Below are 13,870 nucleotides of genomic sequence, written 5' to 3' on the forward strand. Positions count from 1 at the left end.
ATCTTTATTTTACATAGTACAAATGTGAGAAATATTTTGCTCTTATGAGGAGTATGATTGAGTCTGTATAATAGAAGATAAAAATGTAGGAAGATGGTGCCTTTTCTCCTTAATTCTGAAATTCAGAGTTTTTAAAATAATGTAATTTTGTATTGTCCCTCTGAAACATTTGGATTTGATATGGAGAGTATGGTAGAACTATTATTTAAAAGCCTGAGAGAAAGAAACCTTTGCTGTTGACAAACACTGAAGAGCAACCAAATGTTCTTTGCACATCTAATAAAGTAAGCATTTTCTGTGTTATTTCGAAGTGTGGTTGTCTCATCTGTTGATTGGATAAGTAGGTATGCAATTGATTTTACATCAGTGTTTATTAAAAGTATTAGCAAGCTATGCACTTGGCAAACTAAGATTTGATAATTGATATAGAATAAATAGAAAGCCTTCAATAAAAGGGGCCAAATTCACCCTGGAGGTAGGAAGATGCAACTCCATTTATTTCAGTGGAGTTATTCCAGATTACACCTAGGTTAAATTTGGCTAATTGTTTTTATGATAAACAGGCTTTTACAGGGCTGCAAGGGAACTGAGCCTATACCTCATGAGAGAATTACTGCATTGGTCTGCAGGACTGTCCCTACCAAACAGTTGTTTCCTGAGTAAGGGAGAGTTGAGTTCAGTCTGCCCTAGCACAGAGTGCCTGATCCAACCACTGCAATTAGTAAATGTTTCTCATTGAGGGAAAGGGAGCAAGTGAGCAAAGCATTTTCCCCTTCTTCAATCTCTCTCTGCTCTGTGGTGTGTGAAGAAGAATCCTCTGACAGCTCCCCATGCCTTGAAGTGGTAAAAGAATACCTTCCCCTGTAGTGGTCCTCCTCCTCTGTCCTCTTGTCTCTAGGTGATATGAGAGAGTTGATCAGATGTTAGGATCTGTGGGGGAGAAGAGTGGTGAATGCAAACAAAGGTGTAGTAGTTTTGGAAGGGACAGAGACTGAAGGAGCAGGGAGAAAACTGAGGAGTAGTATTGAGATGGCATGTGATGGGAAAAGAGGATGACACAAGGACAAGGTGAAAAAGAGACTGGAAGAAACTGAGGGGAAAATGATAGAAGTATTAGAAGGTGGAACAGTAACAAGGAAGATGGAAGGAAAAAGGAGAGGTGAAATGATTAAATATTGAAAAAGAGGGAAAAAATACATCAGTAGATAGAGAATGGAGTAAAGGAAGGTAAAGAGAAAGAAGAACCAAGGTATGGCGCATATTCTTTTTGATGATTGTATTGACAGCTGGATCCCAAAATGATTAAATGTAAATATAAAATATTTTGTGTGTACGCATAACTCATATTATAGATCTAAAATCCATGAATAAATTGATGAGGATGATCTCCTTGTCAAGGATGACTTATCTTGGGCTTGAATAATTTTGCCTTTGGAAGACATGATCTTGTATCTAGTGACTTAAAAAAAATTTTCTGAGAATCATGTTACCTGCACCTACCTTTGCAACAAAATGCACACAGAATTCTCACTCATAAGTCTTTCACTTCCACCACAAGACAGGCTGGGAACTCCTAGCTCTTAGCATTTTGCCCCTCTCAGGCACTGGTAGTTGAGCGCCTCACTTTTGTGCCTTTTTCAACTACCAATGCCCTTCTAGAGTCTTCATGCCGGTTTTTTTAGTACCGTCAGCAAAGACACTCTTCACTTGAGTTGTATGTTGGTTTTGTTTCTTCTGATTGCTGCTGTTTCCCTTACTTTTGTTTACGCTCTTTTTCTACTCAGTTCCTTCGTTGATGGTTGTGTGTATGTATGTGCGTGTGCATGCAAAAGCTTCCATTTTCGTTTGGGTCTCTGTGCACTTGTGGCTATGCTGCAACAGTCTCGATGTGCCCATTTTCCTCTGACAGCAAGAGTTTTCAGCTTTTCACTTGGAAATTGCATGCATAGCACCAAGGAGACCTCAGTATTTGACACTTTTGAACTGGGATTCTTGGTGCTACTTAGATAGCTTCTTTGATGGTTTTCTTCCTTGTTGCTTTGTACCTGCTTTCGCTATAGTACTGAGACCCCTTAATCAGACAGCTTGACACACCTGAGATGTCATCCAGAACATTTGCTAATTTATAACACTCTTCAGTGCAAAGATTGGTCCACTTGGACAGATGTTGGGGCAGTGGAAACACCTGAATGATTTTCTCTGTTCTTTTGATCTGTTTAGGTAGACAGTTAGTGCCCTGATACCCGCTTCACCTCTAGTGTGGGTAACTTGGCTTCTTCTTGATGGAAGTATGGTCCTGGAAAGAATGCTGGCTGACTTGTAGTGCGATTACCGTGTTAATCAGCCACCACTTTTGGAAGGAATTTTGGTTGTAGGTGAAGGACCACTTTGTCATATATTGAAGATTGTAATAGGAGGGTCAGCCATAAGACCCTGGAACTTGTTTACCTTTTTCATGTTGTTAAGGCAATAAGCTGTGGATCCAAAAAGGGGTTTCATTACCCCAGTAAGCACTAAGTTTAAGTGCCATTTGTCTTTCACCAGAGCATTCTCTGTTCACTTATAGTCCATTAATAAAACATTTATCTACAAGATACCAAGCATGCTCTTGTTTTCTGCTTCTGGATTGTGAGCTCAAATGGCTGTAAGGTGCACCTTTTATAGAGGATATGGATGGTCTCATGGATGAGAGGTATAATAAGTACTCTGAAATTGAGACAGGGGCTGTGGTTGGAGAGAGATTTTTGTCCACAGTTATTCACATAAATAGAGATGTTTTTAACAGATGGAAGTAGATGGTGTTCTGTGATTTAGCAAGATCTCTTAAATTTGACCTGAGCAATTAAGTTTTTGTAGCAGTTAGAGACCAGCAAAGACTGTTTGTCTTGAAGATTTTGGCTGAGCTGGTCCACCAGGATGTTTCCATGCCAGATGAACTATGGGATGTATCTGATGGTTTAGGCACCAGTTCTGCACAGTATAATGTCCTTTTGCAGAGCTACCTGGACTTGAGGGACCATCTGACTTCCTGAAGCTTTCAGATTGTGTATTTTATCCTCCTGGGTATTCCAGTATCTGTGGTTCAGTGAGCAGTCCAGGTTTGAGCATCTGAGACAACTGATCATTGTTAGTGGAGGTCACATTCTTCCGGATGTTGCTCCATTGATTCTCCCAGTGGAAAGAGTTGACACCTTTTGTGGTATCATCAGCAAAAGAGATATGTTATCTACATTGGGGATGTATTATTGCACTAACCTATGCTTCAGAGCCTCATTCTTAGTCAAGCATAAGGAGTTGCATAAATGCTTTAAGTCTTGAGGCCTATCAGTCTATGGAAGAACACCACTGGTTGACATGTTACCTGTCAGTGTTTCTAGCCTTACATATTTTGAAGTACCTCTGTCCTCTGGTAAGAGTGCCTGCCTTGTATCAAATCCAGAACTATCCGAGTGAAGATGATTCTTTGAGCTAGGGTAATGCAGGATTTTTTTTCCCCTCAGTTAATCTCTTGGCCCAACTTTTTAAATAAATAGCAAGTTGTTCTCATGGAATGTTAGAGCTTATTAGGATTGGACTTTGACCAGCCAGTCATCTAGCTGTGGGTATACATATATGCCTTGCCTTCTCAGGTGGCCTTGTCATGGCATCAGTGTCCTTTTTGTTACTTTATACCCCATGGCCAGAGCTATGTCTTAATAACCACACATGATGTAAGCATTCTGTTTCATTTACCATGTGTCACAAGGAAAACTTAACTTACAAAATCAGTTTTGTCTCTTGCTCTTCTCTTAAGTTTCTTCTTTGAGTGCTTGCTCATAACCATTCCATTGTAGGTGTGTGTGCTCACCCCATGCACCAGTGCCAGAAGATTTTTCCCTTAGTGGTATCCGTAGGGGTTTGGCTCTGGCGCCCTCTGGAGTGGCACGCTTGTAGGCACCAGTATAAGGGGCACTGCCAGTTCCCCCTCCCTCACTCCCTTCTTACCACCAGTGATGGTGCTGGAACATCTCCTTGCCTTGGCAAGCTTTTCTATTTCAACTCCGCTTAGTAGCGAATTCGTTGGGTATAGTTTTAAAGTTGTATAGTTCCCTTAGTGTTAAGTTAGAATTAGTTAGTCCCATACAGGACTTAGCCTAGAGATGGGGCATGCCCTGGTCCCCAGGCTTCAAGCCTTGTGACTGCTGCAAAAAACCTGTGCCAGTCAGTGATCCCCATAGAAGCTGCCTGACGTGTTTAGGGGAAATCCACGTGAACAACAAGTGTCACATTTGCAAGAGCTTCAGGCTGCAGACCAAAAAGGTGCAGGACTTAGAGCATTGATTGGTCTTAGAGCACTCCTTATGGAGCTGGCCCTTGCACTGGCCTCTGAGCCGATGAGATCAGACTCTGCTCCAAGCACCATGGCCTCAGTGCAGAGCATGCCACCAGCAGCGTCCCCATCCCTTACAAGCTAAAAAGCAAAGAAAGGCCAGGAGAGGGCATTCTCCTACATCCCATAAAGGGAAGTAGAGAGTGAGAGGAGAGCAAAGACCCACGTGGGGCAGCTCTTCCGCTTCAGATGTTAGCCAGGCTCCAGCTCCCATGGAGCTGTCGAGCCCACTTTCAGACCCACCCAACACCCTGGGAACTGGCAGAGGCACGTGGCACCTGGTGGTGCCATCCATGTTGGAGGCCTTTCAGGCCACTAAGGACATACTATGTCTTTCGGTGCTGCCCACGTCAGCTAGTAAGGTACCCCATTTGAGAGATAAACCTGCCCTGGAACCCTTCCAGTGGTCTCCCATCAGTGCGGCACCACTTCCCGCTGCAGGGTGTGCCCACCAGCCCGCAGATGCAGGTTGGTTTACCTGCCAGAGTTCCCCACGTTGGTCTCTGGACTCTCGGCAGGGTTCCCTGGGGTCCCGGCATCAATTGCTGGCAGTCTGGCGCAGACCTGCAGAGGCACGTCGCCAGAGCCCAGTGCCGGGAACGCCCGAGTCGGTCTCCCAGTCCTTGGCACCGCTCCAGAGGATCGAGGTGCTGGTCCCTGGAGCCCTGTCACCGGTCTCCAGATTGCCGGTACAGATCACTGCGAGCACATCGCAGTCTCCAAGACGTCTATCCTCTTGCTCCCGCTCCCTGCGGAGCGGCACCATTCTCAAAGCGTGAGGCATCGATCACCATGGTACCATCACCAATCTGCCAAACGCCGACACTAGTCACCGGAGTCATGGCACTGAGAGCCTTCGTGTCTATACATATGTCTCTCCCTCCTCTGGGTCTGACAGTGAGGAGGAAGACCTGCCTGCAGGCCAAGGTCACCCACTGGGGACATCGGCATTCCCTTCTACACCTTCCCCTCCTACACCGGTACCGCATAGCCCCAGGGCCAGTGGCCGGCCCTCTGGTTTCCCCATCCATTGCAAAAGCATTGATTGGTCTTAGGGGCATCCGAAAGACAGTCGGCGACAGTCTCCAACCCACCCCATGAGTTGAACGTGGAGTTGAAGCAAGCTCCCCAGGGACAGCCAGCCTCGGCTGAAGCTCCCCTGACAGAAGTGGTGGAGTTGGCAGACCTACCTGTACCTGCCGTCTCCTCATCTTCGCCCAATGAGGTGATAGCAGGACCTTCCCCCAGGGTGATGCAAGGGCCCACCAAGAGCTTTTGAAGAGGGTGGCAGTGAACCTGGGGAACTTGAGCCTGCTTTGTTCTGGGAAAGAGATTTAGGAGGAAAACCCTCAGATGTTTGTGGGCCCTTCAAAACTGATGGAAATGGAAGGGGAGAAAGCAATGATACTGTGAACATACTTATCCTGTGTTCCAGCTGACCTTTGGATCCACTGGTCAGATCCATATTTGTTGAATCTGTCTTGCTTCCAGTTTCAGATGCCAGTGGCCATTTTAGATGCGTTGTCTTAACCCCTAGAAATGTGCTGGGAGCCAGAGAGGCTCTCATTGGTCATGCACAGAACCTGTGGAGCTGAGAGCCTCTGAACTTTAGAGCTTTGCTGCCAAGGCAATAAGACTACTTGGAGGCATTCTCTGCCTCTTTGCTTGCCCTCAAGATGCAGGTCTTACATATGAAATCACATGAGGAGGACCACGCCTTTTCCAGAGAATTGCATATGAGACTCGAAAAACTGCTGGGCAACAGGTGTAACCTGTAGAGTCTGATCTCTTTTATTGGCAGGTGCACAAAAAAGCATCTTAGGGGGCTCAAATACTAGCTAAGTGTTTTTTCTCTAAAACTTCCTAAAATTACTAAAACTATACTAAAACAAATCCTAACTATTTACAAATGCAAAGAGATTTATTTTTTTTTTTTAGCTAGGTCTGGTGAAAGACCAGACATGCTTTCCAGATCTGTACTCTACTGCAGTTGGAAGGAATTGAGACAGTTGTATTGCCATTTCCCCATTTTTTATACTTTGCCACCCTTATGGCTTCCAACATTCAAAAGACATGTGGGCTACCCCAACAGGCACTGTTTCTACAAGGTTCCACCAGTCTGCTGAGTCATGGGCGCATCTCCTAATAGATGAAATGTACAGTGACCTCTTGGATTGATTGGAGTTTCAGGGTCAAAGTAATTTGGGAACCCTCTCACAAGGTCTTCTAATGTTTCCTACCTTCTTACCTTCACAAAATTATTTTTAACCAGAACTATGGCAAGTTTTGACATTTCTCCTGTTGTTGTCTTTGTTCTTTTCATCTCAGTCTCCATGTTTTTGGGCCACCTCTTAGTACTTGCACTTCAAGTGAGCAGACCTCTTTACTTTCTTGAAATGGATTCAAATTTTTATCTTCCCCTGAAGACACAGACCTTTTCAGGACACATAATGCCACGTGTAGTGCAGAGGATCAGTATTTGAGGTGTCCTATGAATATTTCTCTTCTCCCATTGTACCTCTGTGAGCCAGGATGACATGGATGTATATTATTGTAGCCATATACCCATCGAGCTGAAGAAGTTTGTGCTGTCAGGGAGTAGCTTATTCGTCACCGTTTCTAGTTAAACAAGAGATGCATCACAGCTCTTCTATCTTAGGATCGAGTAAAAATCCAAGTTTAGTGGAATTTTGAAAGATATATAGGTCTGCAATAGCTGAAGTTGCTATGCAAGGTTGTCAGCACATGGTACAGTCCCCCTTTTGTGACGTGCTTATCCGTGGGAAAGCTCTTTAGCTCACTTGGATGTACTTCAAATGTATTTTCATTTTTTTTCTCTCCCTCTGACTCTCGTGTTCAGTTGTACTCAGAATGACTAAGGCACCTGACTTCTCAGGAAATAAAAGAAATAGTTCCAATAAAAAAATTCTAAAATTCTCTTAAACACACATCTAAAATAGTTTTTTCTACAAAATATGTGGCATACACTGCAGTAATGTATATCTGTGTATCATAAAGGTTTTATTGGCACTTACTTGGGTCAACCCTGCATAACTCACAGGGGGCTTCACTGCTGCTGTGTGATGCAGCCATTCCAGACTCATGCCAGTAAAACATATCACAATACCATGTGTTCTGCATATGCCATATTTTAAGTGTGCCTGTGCACCCATGTTCATTACTTATTTTTATATTAAGATTTCAGTTGCTTGATTGTCTTTTTATTATTTCCAGGAGTGGGTAACCTGTGATGATGGTTCCTTTTAAAGAAAGGAATTAGTTACTCATAATTCTTTGTAGATATCATCTTGCAGGATTCCCACTCATGTACCCACCTCAGTTTGGGGTTCTGTTTTTGAGGCAAGGTGGTGTTTTTATTTTTTTTCCATTCTTTTGCTGTCCATAGGTACCGACTTCTGCTGGCACTGGTGGGTGCTGGACCCACCCCTGCCCCACCCCTATTCCAACCCCTTCCCCAAATCCCTGACCTGCCCCTGCCTCTTCACCTCCTTCTCCCCCCTCCCTCCCTCCCAGAGCTTGTTACGCCGTGAAACAGCTGTTTTGCGGTGGCAAGCACTGGGAGGTAGGGAGAAGTGGGAACATGGTGCGCTCAGGGGAGGAGGAGGTGAGGTGAGGTGAGGTGGGGAGGGGAGCTTGGCTGCCGGTGGGTGCAGAGCACCCACTAATTTTTCCCTGTGGGTGCTCCAGCCCCGGAGCACCCACAGAGTCAGTCTATATGCCTGTCTTCTCCTTGGGTGGAGTGGGGATGCTGTTGGTTTTTGGTTTTGTTTTCTTTCAAGTAGTTCTGATTCCCATGCATTTCAGAATTGACTGGAAGGGTCCGGAGGCACTAGAAGTCAGAATGGAGTGAAAGGGGAGGGGCTTATGCTCAGCTATTGGTGACTGAGGGTTAAAAATCTAAACAGTAGGGGAGTTCCCAGCTTGTCTGTCTCTGGAAGCACAAGGTAAAGAGTGGAAATTCTGAGTGAACTTCAGAAAGGATTACAGATAAGTACGTTTCTTTTATAATTTAAAGTGAAGGGAGGGTGAAACTGGAAGTATTATGGTATTCATTAAAATCTGCATACAAATATTCTTATGTTCATAGGAGAGAAGCGTGCCTACCTATCACTTCCCAGGCCAGGGGTAAGTTTTGTGGGTTGTTACTTTTTTTGTTGTTGTACATCTGATAACTGATTGACCCCCACAACTTGCATATTGCTCGCGTATTAACTGCTTTGTAAAGACACAGACAATAAAACCTTGTTAATGCACACCTTGATTGTATGGCCCTTTGTGAGTTACTGAATTAGTTAGTAAATGAGTATACATTTTAAAAAGCCAGGGTAATCCATCATAAAATATGTTTTTGTTATTTACTTTACAATTCTAGCTTAATTTTAATTATAGTTTGAAATGTACAGAATATCTGACTTTATTTTTACAAGATGTACCATAGTACATTGATTATTACAGTATCATGACTGCACTGTAATATATTGTAAAAATAAGTTTTGTGACCTGACACTTCCCTGCACTATTGTCCGAGTTAGTAACTCTTTTTTATTGAAGGAAAAATTGACTTGTTTGTGCATACTAGGAGGTGTCCATGGGAACGAGGCTCTACTGTCTGTAAATAAAAAAAAAATTTCATTCAGACTTTGTCATCATTTTTTTATGTGATAAATCAGTTTATTACTATGCTGCACAGAAGGTCAACAGATCAATCTAGAGTATATAATACACTGTTTCTGAATATATCCATCTCCTGGTAAACCATCTAGTAAGTCCTGTTAGTATTACTTGTAATATAGTCATAAAAAGAACACAATAACATATTAGTCCTCTCATGGGGGAAGGGAAATGATAATATTGTCTCCAACTTTTTCTCTTGCCCTGATCCCTTTTCTAAACCTGTAGCATTGAGGAGTTGGTGGTATGGTATAATCACCTGTTCTTCTTTGAACAGTCTTTGAATCAGTCTTCTTTGACGCTTCTGCAGCAGTTTCAGAAGCAATACTTTAACTGTTACTTTACCCTTAATGAAGAGATATAATACCTTAAAGATAAAATTTATTCATTCTTGAGCCTACTTAAGGGGTTACTTAGGATTTAAGTGGTGCTGTGCTGGGCCTTTTGCAAAGGGGTGAATGTCACCTTCTGGAAGTAGATAAGTTGGTTGAGGAGAGATGACTACAATTTTTTTGGTTAACTGCTTCAGTGACTACTGACATATAGTTTGTCCCCAGAAGAACCATCTATGTAGGCTTTGGTTTGGGGATATAAATCATACTGCTCTGCTGTCTTTGAAAGCTCTTAGAATCACTGAATAATAGAATATCAGAGTTGGAAGGGACCTCAGGAGGTCATCTAGTCCAACCCCCTGCTCAAAGCAGGCACGGTCCCCAATTTTTTTTGCCCCAGATCCCTAAATGGCCCCCTCAAGGATTGAACTCACAACCCTGGGTTTAGCAGGCCAATGCTCAAACCACTGAGCTATCCCTGGCATTAAAGAACAGAACATTGCAGAAGGGTAAAAGAGTTGAGAGGTCAAGAAAGAGTAAGGAGGTTGCATTGTTGAGTATTGTGAAGATAAATGGACTCTTTCCTGTTGGTTTACTAGTAAGGCGGTCCTTAGGATTTATGGGGCCCTTTGCAGTATTATTAAACTGGTGCCCCTATGCCTGACAGCAGCCTAGGCTCGCAGCCCGGTGCGGGAGAGGGATGAGGCAGCAAAGGATACCGAGCCACCCAGCCCACCTCCCGGTGGCGGACAGTCACAGTTCCCCGCAGAGACCCCCGCACCCTCTCCCTCAGGCAGAATGCACAGCAGTGGCGCATTCGACTCTATAAATACTGCCCCTGCCTAAGAACACTGCAGCGCGTGCTAGGTGTGCGGGAGCCGACCCGCTCTTACCTGCTGTCATGGGCGGCGGTGGGTAAAGCTGCCACTTGGGGAGGCTAGCTCCCTAGCCCACCTCTTCTGCCTGTGGCCCTGCCCATACTCCACCCCAGCTCTGCCCCTGGCCCTGGCCCTGCCCCCACTCTGCCCAGGCCCCACCCCTCCCCACTGTCTCCCTCCTCTCTTCTCTCCCCCTCCCTGATCACACCCTTCCAGCCAAATCCCTGAACCCAAATGAAGCAAATGACATTAGAAAGAAATTGCATAAGAATGTTCTTTTCAAAAGAAAATGGAGCATGTTTTCCACTACATGCCAGAAGGTGACGACTGGACATGCAGAAGGTACCTAATTAAAAGCACTAAATTTAGGAATAAAAAATGTCAGTCACAGGTATTTTGATAGACCCTGAAGTTTTGTCAGAGATTTATTTGCAAAAACTTTGTAGTAAGGGCAAGTCAGCTGTCCTGCTGAATACAACATTAATTATTATGGAATACATGATGCAGCTCTTCTCTGTTTTACATTTTCTTAATCAGTATTTCTAAGCTGATTTTATGTTTTAAATGTACTCTTAAGCCTTCATAAAGTAATCATTCCAGATTACTACATATGTAACTCTCTGAAACAAAGACATTATTTTAAACTAATCAGTCAGAGGTTTAGTGTGTTCATAACAATGTGCATTGCTTTTAGAAAAAGGGAACACTAATTTACTTTGTGTGATCTCCATAACAACAGACATGTTTATGAAATTTCACCAACTTTAAAAAAATATGTTTCCAAAGACTTTAGGCATAACAAAGGATTTTATGTCTTACTAAGATACTGATTTTGCTGGATGGTTCTCTTAAAACTAATTCATCAAATAATCAGAAGTAAAGAAAGGAAAACTCATTTGTCCAGCTATCTGGAAGGAAAGGGGTGTTGTCCCTTGAAGGGCTAGTCTCCCCAACAGATGAAGGGAGTAAGGGATGGACAGAAAGGACAGGAAGACTTCGGAAGGAAGTTTTTTGTACTATACAAAAAGAAAAGGAGTACTTGTGGCACCTCGATGAAGTGAGCTGTAGCTCACGAAAGCTCATGCTCAAATAAATTGGTTAGTCTCTAAGGTGCCACAAGTACTCCTTTTCTTTTTGCAAAGACAGACTAACACGGCTGTTACTCTGAAACCTGTCATTTTGTACTATAGTAATTAAAATAAAAATGTGTATTTTAGATAAGTGGTCTTTTGAAGGATTTATTTAAAAAACTATGTCTGAAGATCCAAGCACTACAGTAATGCACAACTGTTTTTGTTAGTAAAGTCAGAAACTGACAGTATATATCTGGAGTTGGCAAATGCCTGTTAAATGGCTTCACAAGTACTCCTTTTCTTATTACCGCTTGAATGGCTCTTTAACAGTTTCAATGTTGTGCTAATAGGGCTGGAAGGCTTTTTCACTTTTAAGTTACTAGATCCCCTCCAGAGTAAGAGTCACCAGGCTGCAGCAGCTAGCTGTGGGAGCCTGCAGGAAGGGTTAGAACAGGGATAGGAAGAGGGCGGACTCCGGTGGACACTAAGACCCAGGGATGCCCCAGATTTTCTGGTGCCCTGTGCAGCCTTGTGTGCTGCATATGCTTAAGGACGGCCCTGTTTACTAGTCAGAATCCTAGTTCCCTCTGAGGCAGCTTCATGTGTAAAAAGCTTGATATAGAAAGAAATTGAATAATCCTGGTTGGTTCCCTATTGCCGGCTCTGCATCTACGCTGCTTGAGAACAAACACCAAACAGGCAAAAGTAGTATAAAGTATAGGGAAGAAAAAAGTGTGTGTGGTTGGGGGAGGGAGAAAAGCACTTAAAAAGGGGGGTAAGGGAAGGCGGAGTATAGAAATGCTACAGAAAAGGAGGGAGATACAAAGACACAAAAGACTGGGACAGATTCATAGCTGAAGTAGACCTGGTCAAACATTTTCCAACAGAGCAGTTTCCAGTTGGAAAATGCTGATTTGACAAAAACAAAATGTTTCACGGGAATACACTGAAACTGTCATGGGAAGTAGTCAGATATTCTGTTGTTCTTCAAGTGCTGTGTATTCCACATGTGCGCGCATGCACGCTATCTGCCTGAGTCAGGAAATTCTAACCAGGGTCCATTGGCCTGCCTACCTGCAGTAGTTCTCCTCATGCTTCAGACTGAGGGCGTAAGAGGCAATGTGGGCCAACACCTCTCCAGTTCCTTCTCACCACTGCATGGCCTGAGTTGGAATCCCCAAGCCCACAGATTTTTCCTGCTTTTATCCTTAGTGGTCTGCAAATTTATAAATAATTTTTATGTAAGTAGAGTTAGTGTAAATAGTTATTTCCTTGTCCTGGTGTGGGACTACGCAAAGAGTCCCCGCATTCAAGTACAGTGTTTTCTGTCCTTGCTCCTTCTCTGAGCGATGGTCCCCAAAGCTCTCTCTCCAGCTTGGGTGAGATGCATATTGCTGTGAAGTGCGACATTTGTCACTCGTTTCCACCACAAATATTCCAAGTTCATAAGCTTTGATTAAGGAAACACCTTAAGGCAGTGGTTCTCAAACTAGGGTCGCCGCTTGTTCAGGGAAAGCCCCAGGCGGGCTGGTTTGTTCACCTGCCGCGTCCACAGGTTTGGCCGATCGCGGATCCCACTGGTCACAGTTCGCTGCTCCAGGCAAATGGGGGCTGCGGGAAGGGCAACCAGTAAATCCCTCGGCCCGCGCCGCTTCCCGCAGCCCCCATTGGCCTTAAGGAGAAGTCTGTGAGGCCTCACTCTGATCTGGGCCAGAGATGCCGCCTTGTACATGGGGCCCCATTAGACTAGCAGCACTCCTTCAAGCACGTACTTAGGAATGGAGCCCACACCAGCAAAGCCTAAGGTGTGTTTTCTGCCATGAGGGAGCACTCACATGGTTGGAAGGACAGATCCTCATTCAAATCTTCCCATAAAAGAAGGGATTCCTCCCTGAGCCCATCCTGTTGGTCCATGACCACAAAAGATCCCCAGGCTGGAGGGTGAAGCGCACAAGGAAAAGGATCTGTCAGTACCATTGGTGGCACCAGCTCCAAAACGCAAGGACTGACATCTGTTGAGTCCATCCAGAAGTGCTGGACCTGATGGTTCCTTGGTACCAGCCTGCCCTTCAAGGACTGCCCAACTACAACTTCCCGGAATGTATTGGAACTGTCAATCCTGACCATTAGAAATGCCCTGAACACCTGGTCATGTGGACACGTATGCTACGCCTGGTCATCCTGAAACACACACATCACTGATGCAGTCAAGTCTTCTGGTGTAGCAAAGAACAGTCCCCTCTCCAGCCCCTGGGCAAGAGCATCCACCTTCCATAACCATTGGCCCAAGCAGTGGAGACAGAGGACTTCTTAGATTCGGATGAGTTGGATACCCTGGCTGGTTCATCTCCTCATAGAGAGCTGAGTCCTGGTAAACAGTGAAAGAACTCTGAAAGCCATCCTCCCAAATACGACTTCCCAGGGACCATTGTTACCCGATGCCATAGAGTCATTTCCCCCCTTCTCACCCCCCCATACACGGTTGATCCTTCCATTTGGGCTTATTCGGGCCCCTGGAACCCCTAT

General features: G+C 44.4%; 2 protein-coding genes across 2 annotated transcripts in view; one reads left to right on the top strand and one right to left on the bottom strand.

Moving 5' to 3' along the window:
* CTNNAL1 (catenin alpha like 1) overlaps positions 1 to 13,870 on the top strand; it is a 121,055-nt gene that overhangs the window by 90,587 nt on the left and 16,598 nt on the right. The window contains exon 12 of the mRNA XM_077810844.1: positions 8,478 to 8,515. Coding sequence (XP_077666970.1) covers positions 8,478 to 8,515 — 38 coding nt within the window. The remainder of the gene's footprint in view (positions 1 to 8,477; positions 8,516 to 13,870) is intronic.
* The window catches only part of ABITRAM (actin binding transcription modulator), a 46,948-nt gene continuing 33,957 nt past the window's right edge, over positions 880 to 13,870 (bottom strand). Inside the window, exon 6 of the mRNA XM_077810847.1 lies at positions 880 to 930. Coding sequence (XP_077666973.1) covers positions 895 to 930 — 36 coding nt within the window. The 3' untranslated portion in view covers positions 880 to 894. The remainder of the gene's footprint in view (positions 931 to 13,870) is intronic.

This window comes from Eretmochelys imbricata, chromosome 2 (assembly GCF_965152235.1).
Source record: "Eretmochelys imbricata isolate rEreImb1 chromosome 2, rEreImb1.hap1, whole genome shotgun sequence".
NCBI lineage: Eukaryota > Metazoa > Chordata > Testudines > Cheloniidae > Eretmochelys > Eretmochelys imbricata.